Source organism: Saimiri boliviensis, chromosome 12, assembly GCF_048565385.1.
Source record: "Saimiri boliviensis isolate mSaiBol1 chromosome 12, mSaiBol1.pri, whole genome shotgun sequence".
NCBI lineage: Eukaryota > Metazoa > Chordata > Mammalia > Primates > Cebidae > Saimiri > Saimiri boliviensis.
In genome coordinates this window covers 115,125,752-115,142,411 of record NC_133460.1, presented here as the reverse complement: position 1 = coordinate 115,142,411, position 16,660 = coordinate 115,125,752, and the positions used below count along the sequence as shown (strand labels likewise).

Genomic DNA, 16,660 nt, shown 5'->3' with positions numbered 1-16,660 from the left:
GTAGGCGTGTATACGATTTTTAACTTGTTTTATGTACTTACTGGATCATGAGCCATCCACCGTGGCACTAACGATCCTTCTTGACATGACCGTACTGACCACTGACCATCCTTCATGCAGCTGCCCAGCTTCCACTGATATTTCCAGCTCCTCATTCTACACCTGTTTCCTAAGGTACTGGGCAGGTGGTGGGTTACACAGGACAGGACGTGCCAGACCAAGAGTGGTGAATTCTATCAAGGTTGTTAAAACATATTTCCAATTGCTGTCCAGAGCTGACCAGACTAAGCGTTCACCGTCCATATAAAATGCCACCTGCAAAATACTTCTTAGAAACCACATTTATTTGGGGGAACTGAGGAGTCTTTTAAAAGAAAGAATGTTTCAGTAAAAAGGCAGAGTGAGAAGCAAACTTTCAGTTGCTTCTGGATCCAAGCTTGCAGCCTGACTCCTCTCAAGGAGCCACCCGTGCTGAGCTGGGTGTGGGTTTCTCCCCTGCAGCAGCTGGCCAGGTGAGCACCACCCCCTGCAGGGCCCAGCTGAGCCTGTGTACTCTGGAAACCTCTCTTCACCCTGGCCACAGCTGCCCCTTCTTCCTGACCACCCCCACTCTCTTCTGTGGCAATCCTGGGATCATTTCTGATTAGGTACTTAACACACGGGCACCAGGGTCAAGTGGCTTCTCTGTAAGGCACCTGGGTCCTGGCTTGTCCCCTGGCGATGTAAGCCTTGTGGCTCACTGAGCATCACATGGCCGTGTGTATGTGCAGGGTGCATGTCAGCGTTTGACAGATGGAGAACTCATCGCAAGCACTTGTTCTGCAGATGCTGGCACATGCTGTGGGCGTCCATTAAAGAGGGGCAGTGCCCCCCTCACCTGCTTTCTGGGGGCTGAGACCTTGCTGTCATGAGATGCGCGTCTGTCACCTGTGGCCCTGGGCATCCCCTTGCTGACCCTCTGCATCCCTTTTCCGCAGGTGGCTGCCATAACAGCCTCAAGCCAACCAGCAGCCCCGCCATCGCCATTGCCACCGCTGCTGCCACCGTGGTCTCCATGGACCCTGAGAGCCTCCGGGGCCCGTCGCCCTCCAGCATGCAGCCACGCCACTTCCTGACCTTGGCACCCATCAAAATACCCCTCCGGACGTCCCCCTTCTCAGGTAGGCTCAGAGCGCGGTCCCGATGCCTGGGGCTGCCTTCGCGTGTGCGCCAAGGCTTCCTGATTAGATGCCGCTGGCCTGGCCCAGGCGCTGTGGGACGGGAAGCCCAGGTCTGGATGAGGGGGAAGCATTGGGCTGGGGTCGTTTGGTCTTTGCTTGACTTCAGACCCAGCAAATGCACCCGAATCCACTGACCCACCTGGTCAGGTCAACCCTGGCACTTCCTGCCTTAAAGCCACGGTAAGAGGTTCCATTTGAGAACATGAGACTTCTCTTTACTAACTGGAGCACAGGGGGTCATGCCTGTGTCCGGGGAGTGCGAGCGCCCCAGGACGCTGTGATTTTCTTGCGCAGGACATGGAGGCCGCGTGCTGGAGCGGAGCCTGGTGCGTGAGCCCAGAGCCAAGCTGCACGCTGAGCCCCCCAGGCCACATGCCTGGCTTGCCTTCTGGCCCCGTGTGGGGCACAGGGGCTGGGGTCCCATCGTCATGACAGCCTGGAGTACCAGAGGCTTGGGCCGACACAAAAACGTCTGAACCCATCTATGCAGTAGATGTGCTTGCTTTCTGAGAAGTCCTCAGGGCAGGGGCTGGGAGCGTGGCTGTCATGGTGTCCTGAGAAGTGTAAGATGCATTGATGAGGCACTGGGAGCAGATGGGAGGCCCCGGGTCCCGTGTGCAGCTCTGCTGTCCCTACGTGTTCACAGGCACAAGTGTGTGTCCACTGAGTGTACCTTGCACGCATCGGGGCCCAGGCCTCTTTGTGAAATGCCTGCTTGTCCAAACTCAGCAACAACAGCTCCATTAATTTGGACTGGCAGTGCCAACTCTCAAGAGTTCAGGATTTACTCTCTTATTTTGGTTTTAGTTTTTCATGTGAGATGGTAAAACTTGAAGAGAATTCCGTGAAAGATTGCATTCCTATCATTAATTGCTAGATTATCAGTGGCAGGAAATGGACCACTAAGGCTATGTTGACACACACATGCGTAAATATATATGTACGAGTTTATGGAAGAAGACAGATGCCTCGTTCCACTGCTTTCCAGTTTCTGGAGTGTGTACGGTAGGCGTCCCCAAACTATGGCCCGCGGGCCGCATGTGGCCCCCTGAGGCCATTTATCCGGCCCCCCGCCACACTTCAGGAAGGGGCACTTCTTTCATTGGTGGTCAGTGAGAGGAGCACAGTATGTGGCGGCCCTCCAACGGTCTGAGGGACAGTGAACTGGCCCCCTGTGTAAAAAGTCTGGGGACGCCTGGTGTACGGTCTGTGGACTTGGTTGCTAGTAAATCCAACACGGGCTTTTTCAAGCACGGACTTTTGGCGTTGGCTGTGTCTATGTTGGCTTGATGAGTTAGTTGATAACAGGATATTGTATTCTCAAGATCAAAATTGTATTTCTGTTTCAGCATGTCAGTGAACATGCATCTAGGGTGTGATGGAGAAAATAAATAAAACACATGGATAATCTCGGTGTAGAACATAAATTACGGCTGTGTCAGGAATTTGGTTAAACCTACCAGTCCATTCACATGTATTAAGGGTAACTCACTGTTTTCAGAGAAAATTAATCTTAGCACCAAAAGCTGTGTCCCTCAGGGGCAGCTTCACTTTCCGCATCTCTTACATGATTTATGAGGTGACATGACAATTAAGCATGCGTGCTTTCATAAGTTTCCATGATCAAATATGCTGTGATGCACACTCAGTTAGAACGAGACAGGCAGCGCCGTTACCTGTCCTGCAGATGACTGGAAAAATGGGCTGGCAGGAAGATGAAAGTGTGTTACTCGGAAGGCAGCTCCTGAAATTGCCTTCCCCGGGCTGGCATTGACCCACCCGACCTGGAAACCCTGCCCCATAGGAGGAGGTCCAGGTTGAAGCTGAAGTGCCATCAGGAGGTGGGGTCCGGACTGGTGATGAGCAGATCTGGGCTGTGAGCAACGTGGCCCGTCCCAGGCCTCACGGGTGGGTGTGGTGCTGCCAGAGGCACCCCTGGTGAGGGCTCCATTGGGAGGCGGGGTGCCTGGCGGTGCTGTCCTGGCAGCCTCCTCTGGACGTGTGAGCGAGGCTGCTGTGCCCACAAAGAAAACCATCCTAACATTTCCCTGGGGTACTTTCTGAAAACCAAGACTTCATGGAGATTGAGGGATAGAGAGCTGGCCTCTCAGGGCCGTTCGAGCTGTTTTCTAACACCCCACAAGAGCCCCACAGAATGAGGGGGAGCAAGGCGTTGGCTCTTCTGATGGGCAGTCTCCAACAATGCCTAGGCAGCCCCCTAGGAAATTTCTGACACCCCTTAAAATAGGTGAACTGGGCAGGGCAGGACGCGGATGAGCCATCCCATGGAGGGAGCGGCCCCCACCTTGGGGAGCGGAAATAGAAGGACATCCGTGCGAAGCAGGTGCCGTTGGACTCAAGGAGGAAGCTCACCCCAAAGTGCGCTTTACGTTCAAACCGTTTTATGGAAGGATGGGATGTTTCACTTATCTACAGAAGAAGAATCCTGTTTTTATTTGGAAGGTGACTCCTACTTTATGTCAATGAGCTTGACTGTTTCGCTCACATCCTTGGCTTTGATGGAAAAGTCAGTAACCTCAGAGTTCCTTGTAGCTTAGCTTCACCGTCCCCAGCTGGAGGTGATTCTGCAGCCCAGAGGACGTTTGGCAGTGTGACTGTCCGTGCTTTTCGGTTGTCATGACGGGAGGGTTGCTCCTGGGGCCTGGTGGGGAGAGACTAGGGAAGATGGCACAATCCTCCAAACCCTGGCAGCCCCCATGGCAGAGAATTGTCTGGCCCGAAGTGTAGGTAGTGGCTCTGTGGGGAAGCCTGGGTTTGTCTTACCAGAACTCCACTGAAGGCACCCTGGAAAGCTATCTGGGGGCGAGGATGAGCTCATCCGGGAGAGGTCATGAGCCAGTAGCCTGACCCTGAAGGAAGCAGGCTCTGTGTTGGAAAGAACCCACAGTCATAAAGACTGCATTGAATTAGATGCCTTGCAGGAGATTCAGCTTAAGTAAGATGCCACATAACACTTAAGGAGCCCCGTACCAGCTCCAGATTCAGCCATGGACCGGGCTTGTTTTTCAGAGTGGTGACAGCCTGGGTGGCCTGGCTGGTCCCTGCTGCCCTCCCATGGGGTGGGGTGTCCCTTGGCCTCCGCAGGGGTCTGTTTACCAGGCTGGCCCCCGCCAGGCAGCAGGTCACCAGTGGGGGTTGTGTCTTTCCATCCTCACCCTGCCTCACCCAGTACAGCGATTCCCGACTCCAGGGACCACGCTCCCTGCGGTGCGTTGACAGGCCAGGCACAGCCTGCTGCTGCTCTACTCACTCACAGGACTTCCCTTTCCTTTGAGACGGAGTCTCGCTCTGTCACCCAGGCTGGAGTGCAGTGGTGTGATCTTGGCTCCCTGTAACCTCTGTCCCCCGAATCGAATCCATTCTCCTGCCTCAGCCTCCCTAGTAGCTGGGATTACAGGTGTGAGCCACCACGCCTGGCTAATTTTTTGTATTTTTAGTAGAGATGGGGTTTCACCATGTTGGCCAGGCTGGTCTTGAACTCCTAACCTCAAGTGATCTGCCCGCCTCGGCCTCCCCAAGTGCTGGGATGACAGGCAGGAGGCACCGGACCCGGCCAGAGTGATTCTTCTCCTAAGAAAGACGGTCTTTCATTTTAAAACCCGGCCCGCCATGACTGAAGTGTCAGGTGAGGAGAGTGAAACATGAGTGAGTACTTTCAGTCTCTGGTAGAGCGGGCAACTACCACACACGGATATAAAAAGGGCCGTCTGCCTGGGAAGCCATTTGCCAGCTGTTCTTTGCTTCGAGAACTATTTAATGGCGTAAATGTAACGTTTTGTCCCGCTGCAGAACAGCTGGGAAGTGACTGTTTTTTTGTTCTTTTGGTGACTTACCGGCCAAGCGACGTAACAAGTCAGAAAGTCTCCACGCCAGAATTCCACCAGGCAACCTTTCACGTGGCTGTCGTCATTAGCAAAATCTGCAGATGCTAAAACAGCTTCTATAACAACAGTCACCAGACATTTGGGAATAAGGTCTTTTTAAAAATCATCCAAGAATTGTTTCCTCCTCCACTATAATCAAAAATGTCATAATACATATTAACATTTTAAAGATTTTCAGAGACAAAAATACTGTGGTGGCCTAATTGCTTATACCTCAAGATTCCTGAAACGCATCGGGCTGGTGCGGGAAAGACGCGTTCACTTCTAATGGAGGGGTTGCGTTGCCTTTAGTGGAAAACTTACTGGATTTAAACAAAGCAACAGAACCCCCTTGCGTAGTTGGTTGTCCATGATAAGCGAATTCTTACTGAGAATGCAACTGCAAGTCTCTGAGCTGGCGTCGTCACACTGAGGCGCGTCAGGTGCGGACTTTCCCAAATGGAGGCCCCTATCGTTGGGTTCCAAAGGGCAGATGCAGCTGGAGGATCTCTTGAGCCTGGCAGTTAGAGTCCAGCCTGGGCAACATAGCGAGACCCCATCTCTAAAAATAAATAAGTAAATAAAAATAAATAAATAATTACAACTTCAAAAAAATCCGGTGATTGCCTCCCACGGAGCTGAGAACAAATTCCAGCTCCTGTGGAGTCTGGGGTCACTCTCTGTGTGGCCCCACCTGCACCCACACTTTCTGAGCAGCCCTCCATTTGTCCCCACGGCCTCAGCCACACCGGCCGGCGGGTGGCTCCCTGATCTATGAGGCCAGGGCTGCCCTGGGGCCTTCGAAGTGCCAGGCCCTCTGCCTGGACGCGTTTCCCCGTCTGCTGCTGCTCATGCTGGCCTCCACCATCAGGCCTCAGCTCCAGCACTTGGCCTGGCCGAGTCCCATCCTGAGGTGTCCCCTGGAACGAACTCCTCCTCACCGTTGGGTTTGCTTTTCAGCGTTTATCCTCACCTGCAGTTCTCTTCGGTGGCCGTTTCTGGCCTATTTTCTCTCCCCACTGGCAGGTCGACCCTCAGGGGCAGGGTTCTCCCATATCTATTTGCCACTGAGGCCCTGGCGCTAAGAGCAATTCTTTGGACAAAGTTACCTCTCGTTGACTCTTTGCTGAACGAAGAGCATCCAGTCCCACCTGTGCCCTGTGGTCAGGGCCCTCCTCGCCTTGTTCTGGGGTGTCGGTGGACAGTTCTCTGTCTTCTCTATGAGACAGTGCAGAGATGGCTCCCCTACTTCGCAGATGTTCGCCCCACACCCACCCAGCCCAATCCCAACACACAGACAAACATCGCCAGGAAGCCTTCAGCATGGCGAGTGCCGATCGCCCACCCTCAGCGTGCTGGTCAGCTCAACATTAGCCGAAGTCTCTATTGGGGAAGCTCAGGCAGAGAGTGAGGTGATCACACCCAAATTGCCACAATCTTTAGGGACTGAAATTTCCCAGAATCCAAAACCTTCAAGCTGAAAGGCCTGTGAATACCCCGGGCAGCCGATTCCATCACTGAAAGCTGGGAGGCAGGGTCGAAGGCCAGTTTACCTAAATCCCAATACAAGGGAGGGGCAGAGTGAGGCTGCAACTTAGCAATCCTTTTCCAAGGACTTTCCCAGGAATTCTTTTTTCTGTACCATTGTTAATCCCACCCACCTGCCTTAATTCCTGTCCATCTATAGAGCCGCTGTGCTAAAATCCGTAACCCAGTGGCTGCGATGGTGGCTGGGCTCCTGGTGCTGAAGGGACGTGGGATAACTTCAGCTGTGCCGGCCTGGTGCGCACAACCTGAGAGCCCATGAGTGGCTGGATATACCTGCTGTGCCAGGGACCCTCAGGGAAAGGGTGTGGCCGGTCCAGCAGGGAAGGCTCTAGGGCCTCACTCGGGCACATGACAGTACGTGCTGCCATCCCTGGCAGTCCCTGTGGTCTTCAAGCAGGGGCCAGCTTTAGAAGTGCCCCTGGAAGGAGTGTGGGGAAGTAGTTGGTCTGCAGACAGATGAGGGAGAACGGAGCCACCCCTGGCTGCTTTAATGAAAGCATCGTGCAGGGCAGGAGGTCGCTGCACAGACGGTGTTGCTGTAGCCACAGACGGGCCATTGTCAGAGCGTACTCACTGCGGCGGGAGGAGCAGCTGCTTCCCGAGCCAGGCCACTTGACTTAATTTGTGGTAGCAGCACTGTTGGAAAGAGTATCCAGGATGGGTGGCAGTCGACGCGGTGAGAGTGACATGTGGTTCAGGACTTGGTGGAGGAAGGGTCCTTGATGGATGCACTTGGAGACAGCTGGTCTGCAGCTCACACTGGAGAATCTTCCGGTCCCAACACACAAATAGACCCCTTTTGGTCTCTGCGAGTGAGATCCATGCCCTCGGGTAGGAGAGCCTGTGTTCAGGAGCATGCAGCCCCGTGTTCGTCCAGGGGTCTGGGTGGAAGACAGCTGACATTTTGCTCTTCATGCTTAAACTTCTAGAGACCGCTTGGGAGTTGCTTTGAGCAAACCGCCCTAAAGCAGCATGGGTGCTTCAGAGTAGCTCCAGCTGTGGAAAACTGCAGCAGGTCCTCAGACAGTTACGTGTGGGATGACCATGTAATTCAGCATTGAAATCAGGGTCTCAAACATATTTGCACACCCACATTCATAGCAGCATTACTCATTATTCCACAAATGGTGGAAGTGATCCAAGCATCCATCGATGGGTGCATAGATGAAGAAAATGTGGCATATCTATACAGTGGAATATTATTCAGCCATAAAAAAGCAGGACGTGCTGGCACCTGCAGCATGGATGAGCCTTCAGGACACGATGGTCAGTGAAACGAGCAGGTAGGATTCCACTTACCTGATGTCCCCCATCGGATTCGTAGAGTTAGGTAGAAGGGTGATCGCCAGGATGGTCGTCAGGGGAACAGAAAGTCAGTGTTTAACCAGGACAGAGTCTCTGTTTGGGAAGGTAAAATAGTTCTCATAGTGAGTCCCCTACCTGCAGTCCAGGAAGTAAAAATTTTACTGCTGAAAGATCTTTTGTCTCAGTGCTAATTTTTCTTTGAGGCACCGAGCATCTATTTCCAACATCTATTTGCAGCACAGGGCACTAGGCTCCTGGGCTGGGAAGAAGAGAGGTGAAGAGGGTGCTTTAGGGTGGGCCCTGGGCACGTGCTGCTTTCCACCAGTTCAGGGTCCCTTCCCTGCCACAGCTCAAGACCGGCTCCATTCACACCTCAGCAGGGGATGAGTGATGGCCAGGACACCGTTCACAACCCACGTGCATCTGCTCGGAATTCCCTGGGTTCTTGGAACGAGATTCCCCAGCTAGGATATACCGGCCACCTTTCCCGGTAGAGGGTCTGATGAGCACTCACTTAGAACCCTGAGGAAAGATGTGGGGGAGCATAAATAAGAAAACAACAATGGACCACAATCCCTCCACCTCAAGTGAACAACTGCAAGCCTTTCAAAGGCTCCCACTCGATGTGTGAGTGAGATTAGCCTGTGTCTGTGAGGTCGCATCTCACACGAAGCACTTGCAATTTCATTTTACTTCTTTTAAATTATGAGCCTCCAGACCACTTGCAGAAACCCCACGCAGTCACAGTGTCTGGTGGGTCTCCGTGGACGTCTCTGGGAGGATCTGCATGGGAGCAAGGTGAACTCTGCCGGTCTGCCTCAGGTGTGCATGCAGCGTGCAGCTTCCTGTGATTCAGCAGGGCTCCTGCCTGGTCTGTGGTACCTCGTTGGCAACCCTGTGTCTCAGCTTGTGCCGCTGCATTCCCCCAAGGTGTGCCTGGCTGCCCTGAACAGTGACTGCTCCTGTGTTCTCTCTGAATGCTGGCACAGCTGTGTACTCCTTTCGGGAGCAGAGCTTTCTTTGTTGGGAGGAGACCAGTGTTTGAATTATTCTGTGCACAAGCAGAGAGTGCTGCTTTCTCTCCCCAGGTTCTGATTTGCCCGGCTGAATGCTTTTGCTCTCCTGCAATGACTGGAAAAGGAGGGGCACAACCTTGGCTGCTCATGTTAAGCAAACCAGTAATGTGTGAGCCAGCGAGTGAGGCCGTTATACCTGTGAAGCTCCCGGCCAGGTAGAACCAGGAGGGTGTGCCACCCCCAGGAGGGGACGAGTGGCTGCGTAATTTCAGGTGTCACTGGTGATAAATAGTTTGAAAGTTTGCACAAGTGGAAAGAAAGCTTACTTCTGAGGCTTTCAAAAAAGAATCAAATTTATAATAATTACACACACACACAAAAAGAAATGTGCTACTGTGCTGAGAAGACCCCAGCATGCATTTGCCAGGGCTGGAGACAGCCACTGTCCTCCAGAGACTCAGGGATGCTACTTTAAACAGCATCCACCCAGGGAGCCGGGTGGAGCCACTGTCGGGCCGTGGAAGTCCCCATGCTGGGGTATGCGGTGGCTTTCCAGAGCTTGCTCTGTTCCCTTTATTTTTCTTTCCTCAGTAGTGATACTGCATCTGTAAAAAGGCAGGAACCACTGCGTGCGTTTGCTTAGGACAATGGACTCTAGCAGGCTGCGAAGGGTAAGCCTGAGCTTTTGTAAATAAATCATTTCGTCCCATCCCCCACTTGATCAGTGGGTCTACTGCCCCGCTTTCGTGGAGTCCCTGCTGGATTCCCAGCATTACGCTGGGTTCTGAGTGTTTACAAGTGAGCACAAGAGGAAATCTCCTCCCTCAGGAGAACTTAGTGCCCCAGGTCAGAGCCATGGCCTCCGGGCTTCAAGTCAGCTCCACCCGATTCTGCCTCTCCCTGGGGTGGGGTGGCCGGTCCTGCTGAGGGCTGGCCTGGGGCACCATTCCAGGATGGGCATGACCTGGAGGGCTGGGCACCCCAGAAGTCAACTCTGAGACAAAGACCGGATGTGAGCACGGATTGAGGGGACTGTGATGGGAGCTGAAGGAACCTCTGCCAGGCGCAACACCGGCACCCATGGCACCAAGGGCTCAGCTCTGCCCGGCAGGACACCCATGGCCTCGGGGTCTCAGCTCTGCCGGGCGGGACACCCACGGCGCCAGGGGCTCAGCTCTGCCGGGCGGGACACCCATGGCGCCGGGGGCTCAGCTCTGCTGGGGACTTGGGCAGAAAGCCTAGTGCATTGTCAGAGTGTCTCATTCAAGGAGCAAAGCAATCCTTTTTTCACTCACTCCCAGCTGCATGTATGTGAGGGCAGCATGGGGCTCTCATTCCCCGTGTTCCTGCCTGGCCCAAGCTAGGCCAAGATGGCCCTCCAGCCAGACACAGGGCATCGCAGGAAGAGGCTGTTGGCCTGTGTGGGAGCGGCAAGGCTACGGGAAGGTATTGAGCACCAGGTGGCTGGCGGCTGGAGTGTGGCCCTCAGAGCCAAGGAGGGCAGAGAGAGAGAGAGAGAGAGAGAGAGAGAGAGAGAGAGATCAGCCTGGTTTGCTTTGTGACCTGACCTCTCTCAAGTTCATAATGAATGTGGCCTCCATGCTGGGGACACAGAGGCTTTGCTGTCATTCCCACAGCTCTGTCATTTCCTGCCGAGGCCAGGATCCAGGGCCTGGATGGCATCTGGGCATTAAACAAAGGGCGTTCAGAAGCAGTGGCTGTTGTGAAAGTGACTCCTGCTTTACTGTGAACCAAGCTGCAGGCTGCAGGAGGAGGCCCTGGACCCCGGCTGTGCTTCGGGTTCCCTCGGGCTTCCCTTGTCATCAGGGCCACCATTCCCCTTGGACACCTTGGCCATGATGCCCGCTAGGCAGGCACAGGGACCAGGGTGGAGTTTTACAGGATGATTGTGCTGACAATTGGGGCCTTGACTAGGAAGTGCTGTAGCTTCGTAGCTGGCCTCAGGCCATGGGACAGTGCAGTGTGTGGTGGGTGTTCATCAAGTCTTCGCTGAGTGAAGGAAGAAGGTGGCCTGTGGACATGAGGGATGAGGTTGAGGATGAGAGTGTGCGGGGCTGGCTGGAGGTTCAGGGTGGGAGTGGACGGGGCTGGCTGGAGAGATGGAGGTTCAGGGTGGGAGTGGACGGGGCTGGAGGGAGATGTGGGGAGACAGGGAGATCTGCCAAAAGTAGCTTGAACATGAGGCCCAGACAGCCCCAAGATCAGGGTCAGGATGAACAACACCAGGGCCTTGGGAAGATAATTCTGGGCTCAGAATGAGGAACCTGTCCCCATGCAGTTCTGGCTCCGGGGCTGTGGTTGGCAAAGCGCCCCAACTCCAGAATGAATCATTCACTGTTAAAAGGTAGGAACTGGAGGAGGCTGGTGAACTGAAGCTACTGGCTTGCAGGCGTGTGGGCACACACTCATCCTTTAGGAACTGGCGAGCTTTGACGTTGATTTGATGCTCCCGATTGCATGTGGGGCTCGTCAGGGCTTCTCTTCGTGCTTCTCTACAGCTTCTCCAGCGCCTTCCCAGCAGCGCTGCCGTCGGCAGGTGGTTTATACTCCAGCTGTGCTTTCAGTGAAGCCGCCTCTGGATGAAACCGGGAAGGCTGGAGCCAGGCCTCTCACTCCTGGTTCCTGTTCCTGTCAGCCTCAGCGGGAAAGGACGAAGGTGTGAAAAACGCAAACCATGCCTGAAGCAGCGGCCTGAGGCAGCCATGCTGGTGTTTAACCAAAGGCTGTTCCCTCCTGCACCACGGTCATGCCCTGGCTCTGCCCGTGCCACCCTGAGCCTTTCAGGGAGGCCCCGGAGCCAGGGCTGCGCCGGCCATAGCTCCCATTGCTCTGTAAAAACCACACGGGAAGGGGCTTCCCAGGGCTCCCTCAGTCAAGGAGAAGGGAAGTCAGCACTTTCTAGGTGCAGCGTGGGCTCCCTCATCCCAGAGGGAGCTGCCCGTCCTGGAGCTGCCCCGCTCTGTGCCTTCAGCCCCTGGCACCTGAGAAACCTGATGAATGAAGCACTTTGTTCCTGGGCACAGCGGGATGGGCTGCCCAGCAGGCACCTCTCCCCCTGCTCCGAATTCTCCAGGCCTCACCCACTCTCTGGCCTTGGTGACTTCCTTGGCAATTAGACCTCATGCCTGATGTCCTGTGAGAGGTCGCCGCCGTGGCCACCTGGCTGGGGGATGCAGTCCCGCGACCCTTCCTGTCGGGAAAGGTTCTTGCTCATTAAACGGATTTCCTCACTTAGGAACCAGAATGCAGCTGTTTCCTAACCCTTTTTGCTCATTTTAGATTCCAGGAAACTGAGGACACATTTCTACACAGAAGTCATCTGTGTCTTCCAGTTTGCTTACAGGCTGGCATGTGTTCGAGGATGTGGTGAGAGGGTGTGTGTGCAGGGGTGTGCGTGTGTATGTGCATGTGTAAGTCCTGTGTGTGTGTGCATGTCGTGTGTGTGTGTGTGCCTGAGTCATGTGTGTGAGTCACGTGTGCATTTGTGTGTGAGTTGAGTCTTGCGGGTGTGTGGGTGTGAATTTACCAGTGTGTGTGTGAGTTGTGTGTGTATGTGTGCACCTGAGTCATGTGGGTGTGGGGTGTGAATTTACAGTGTGTGTCTGTGACTTTACCTGCATGTGTGTGAGTTGTGTGTGTGTGTGTGTGTGTGTACGTGTGCACCTGAGTCATGTGGGTGTGGGGTGTGAATTTACAGTGTGTGTCTGTGACTTTACCTGCATGTGTGTGAGTTGTGTGTGTGTGTGTGTGTGTGTACGTGTGCACCTGAGTCATGTGGGTGTGGGGTGTGAATTTACAGAGTTTGTGACTTTACCTGCATGTGTGTGAGTTGTGTGTGTGTACATGTGTGCCCCTGAGTCATGTGGGTGTGGGGTGTGAATTTACAGCGTGTGTGACTTTACCTGCATGTGTGTGTTTGTGTGTGCACATGTGTACATGTGCGTGCCTGAGTCATGTGGGTGTGTGGGTGTGAATTTACAGTGTGTGTGTGACTTTACCTGCGTGTGTGTGAGTCGTGTGTGTGTGTACATGTGTGCACCTGAGTCATGTGGGTGTGGGGTGTGAATTTACAGTGTGTGTGAGTGACTTTACCTGCGTGTGTATGAGTTGTGTGTGTGTGTACATGTGTGCACCTGAGTCATGCCGGTATGGGGGTGTGAATTTATAATGTGTGTGACTTTACCTGCATATGTGTGAGTTGTGTGTGTGTGCGTGTGTACTTTGTGCACCTGAGTCATATGGGTGTGGGGTGTGAATTTACAGTGTGTGACTTTACCTGTTTGTGTGCGAGTTGTGTGTGTGTACATGTGTGCACCCGAGTCATGTGGGTGTGGGGTGTGAATTTACAGGGGGTGTGTGTGACTTTACCTGCGTGTGTGTGAGTTGTGTGTGTGTGTATGTACATGTGTGCACCTGAGTCACGTGGGTGTGAATTTACAGTGTGTGTGTGACTACCTGCATGTGTGTGAGTCGTGTGTGTGTGTACATGTGTGCACCTGAGTCACGTGGGTGTGGGGGTGTGAATTTACAGTGTGTGTGTGACTTTACCTGCATGTGTGTGAGTTGTGTGTGTGTGCGTGTGTACATGTGTGTATCTGAGTCATGTGGGCGTGGGGGTGTGAATTTACAGTGTGTGTGTGTGTATGTGTACATGTGTCCACCTGAGTCATGTGAGTGTGGAGTGTGAATTTACAGTGTGTGTGGCTTTACCTGCATGTGTGTGAGTTGTGTGTGTGTGTATGTGTGTCCACCTGAGTCATGTGGGTGTGGGGTGTGAATTTACAGTGTGACTTTACCTGCCTGTATGTGAGTTGTGTGTGTGTGTGTGTGCGTGTGTACATGTGTGTATCTGAGTCATGTGGGTGTGGGTGTGTGAATTTACAGTGTGTGTGTATGTATGTGTACATGTGTGCACCTGCGTCATGTGGGTGTGGGGTGTGAATTTACAGTGTGACTTTACCTGCGTGTATGTGAGTTGTGTGTGTGTGTGTGCGTGTGTACATGTGTGTATCTGAGTCATGTGGGTGTGGGTGTGTGAATTTACAGTGTGTGTGTGTGTATGTGTACATGTGTGCACCTGAGTCATGTGGGTGTGGGATGTGAATTTACAGGGTGTGTGTGTGGCTTTACCTGCGTGGGTCTTGCCGGAGTTCGAGAATCATTTGGTTCTTGACTGAGGACACTTCAGGAAGGAGCTCCGGGGGACAGAACGGGAATTAAACACAGCCTGGGGCTGGGAGGTGACGCTGATCTACGTATGCACGTTTCAGATGTGATAATGGTAGAAAGGAAGGTGCAGATATGATTTGCTGTGGTGAATGCGTAAGACTTAGATATCTAAGATTCAATTTATAGCAATTAATGGAAGCTAACGTACACATGCACCCCCTTTGTGTCTGCCCGGCACAGGGTACCTTTGGGTAGGCACGGCGTGGGTCACCACCTGCAGTGAGAATGTACCTGTCGCTGTGTGTGGCGTGGGTGTGCGTGCATGCATGTGTGCATATGTGTGTAATTCAGTGTACGTCCCCATTTTGGATTGGCACTGTGGGCCCCGTGTTCAGTGGCTGCTGAACAACCTGGCATACCACCCTCCCTCCACATCTCACCCCACAGGTTTGGGAATCTGTTCTGAAGCAGCTTGGAGGTTTGGGTGGAGAGGGCACCTGGAAAGGGCATCTTCTGTTTAGTTTGGATTCTGAGTCTCACATTTCTGTCCCCTGAGTGCACGGCCCCCACCTCTGTGCTCCTGGCAGGAGATGCCTTGTGGGCGTGTGTCACTGCGAGATGGTCCCATCTGGGGTTGACCCAGCCTCAAGGCTGGATGGTGGCTGCCCCGTACCTCCTCTTCAAACCAAGCTCCTTTGCTGCAGACATCTGCCTCGTCCCTGCGTGGCCCCCGAGTGCTGGCTCAGGTACCCACTGCCTGCCCGAGGAGGAGGAGCTCCCTGTGGGGTGAGGCAGGGGAGGGAGAGGAGACTCACAGGCTCCTAACTTGTCCTGCGATTTTTGCCATCCTTCTCCAACTGGGAAGCGCCTCCACCCACCATCCTTTTGGCATCCTCGTGGAGACTGTGGTGTGTCATCCTGGTCACATGGGGCCTGCCCTGTCCACCTCCCAGCCTCCATCACTGGGTCCCACCCGGCCTGGCAAGCAGACCCCTCCGGGCCCAGCATGGCCGCCCTCTCCAGTGTGCACCCGCTCCCCATCTCTCCTCGTTCAGCTTGGCACTTCCTGAGTCCCTTGGCCCCCAGCCTTCCCTCAGGGTGCTCACCATGCTTCCGGCCCACAGTCGCCCATCCTTCAGCACTCAGCTCATGCCACCCCCAGAAAGCCTCACGGAGTGCAGCCCCAGTCTGTCACTCTCGTGCAGTAGGTGTGATCTTTGTGCTAGGCCCGAAGCCACACGGCCTGGCTGAGCTGCAACCCCCACTCCAGCCACGGCATGGGCCCTGCACCCGGGAGGTGCCCAGCTAAGGCTGTGGCTCTCGTGAACCCAGCAGGCTGGTGCTCTGTGGCTCACGAGGGCCTCAATGCTTCCAGAAGCCCTGCACTCAGGGGGCTCCCTGCCTCTATTTACGCCGTCATTCCTTTCAACTCAGCCAAGGACCCTGGGCCTCGCTCCCGCAGCGCTGCCTGCTCCGGGAACCCCTCCCACCTGCACGCCCACTCACCCAGGGCCTCTGCCACCCAAGCCCTTCCACAAGGCCCCACAGCCCACCCCACAGAGCTCTGATCCAAAGGCCCCATGTGCACTTCCCACCCACCGTACCCCTCCCACCAACTCTAAACTCGACCGGCTCTTTATGAGGGCAATACTCTCACCTGTACCTGAAGCAGTGGCAGGAACCCCAGGGAAGGTCCCTCCGTGGTCTGTTACTGGAGAGCCACAGGTGGCGGTGGCCTGTGGGCATGATGCGTGGTTTCACAGGGAGAGTCATGAGCGGCAGGCTTGGCTATGTTTCCTGCCTCTGCCCCCGCAGAGCCGCCCCCTCGTTCCGGGTGGAAATGCAGAAGGCTGGAGGGAGGGAAGTGCCCTCTTCAAGGGAAGTGACCGTGGGAGCTTAGGAAGCTAACGCCGACTGCAACTTCCTCAGTTAAAAAAAAAAAATTATTATTTTAAACCGATTAACAAGCTATAATGTTGGCTGTCATTCCCAAAAATAATTTATCTAGACAAACTCAGAGAATCCCAAAGCGGTCAGCCTGGACACGCTGCCCGGCCGATCGAGTGCTGCAATTAACATTGCTCCTGCGGGTTCCTTTCCTCTCACTCTTTAATTACATTTTGCTGACACTTTTTCCAGGGTGTGTTGGGGTCACGGTTCCCTGCTGTGCACACGGGTGGCAGCAGTACCAATGAGACCCCCTCAGGAGCTCCTTAGGCCCCACCAGGAAATCCCCGATTTCTTTGCAGGAGGATGCAACTGACAGGCTCATTTTCAGACGATGGGCCTTGAGAGTGGGTGTAGCCGATGGTGAGCATGGCAGCAGGTATAAACAAGGTGAAGATATAGCAGGCCCGTTTCTTGGGTGGAGCAGGGCTTTGTCCAGGTGCCGCCCAGCAGCTGAGGGGCTCCCCGCTCCCCCGTGCCCTGCATACTCCTGCCCGGGTCCCCCTGCAGCGTCTGCCTCCTGTTACTGATGCTCTTCCCTGTCCCCAGT

At 54.3% G+C, this 16,660-nt stretch overlaps 1 protein-coding gene across 1 annotated transcript in view; it reads left to right on the top strand.

Moving 5' to 3' along the window:
- The window catches only part of TCERG1L (transcription elongation regulator 1 like), a 209,108-nt gene that overhangs the window by 48,981 nt on the left and 143,467 nt on the right, over positions 1 to 16,660 (top strand). The window contains exon 4 of the mRNA XM_039465219.2: positions 978 to 1,160. Within this exon, the coding sequence (XP_039321153.2) occupies positions 978 to 1,160 (183 nt within the window). The remainder of the gene's footprint in view (positions 1 to 977; positions 1,161 to 16,660) is intronic.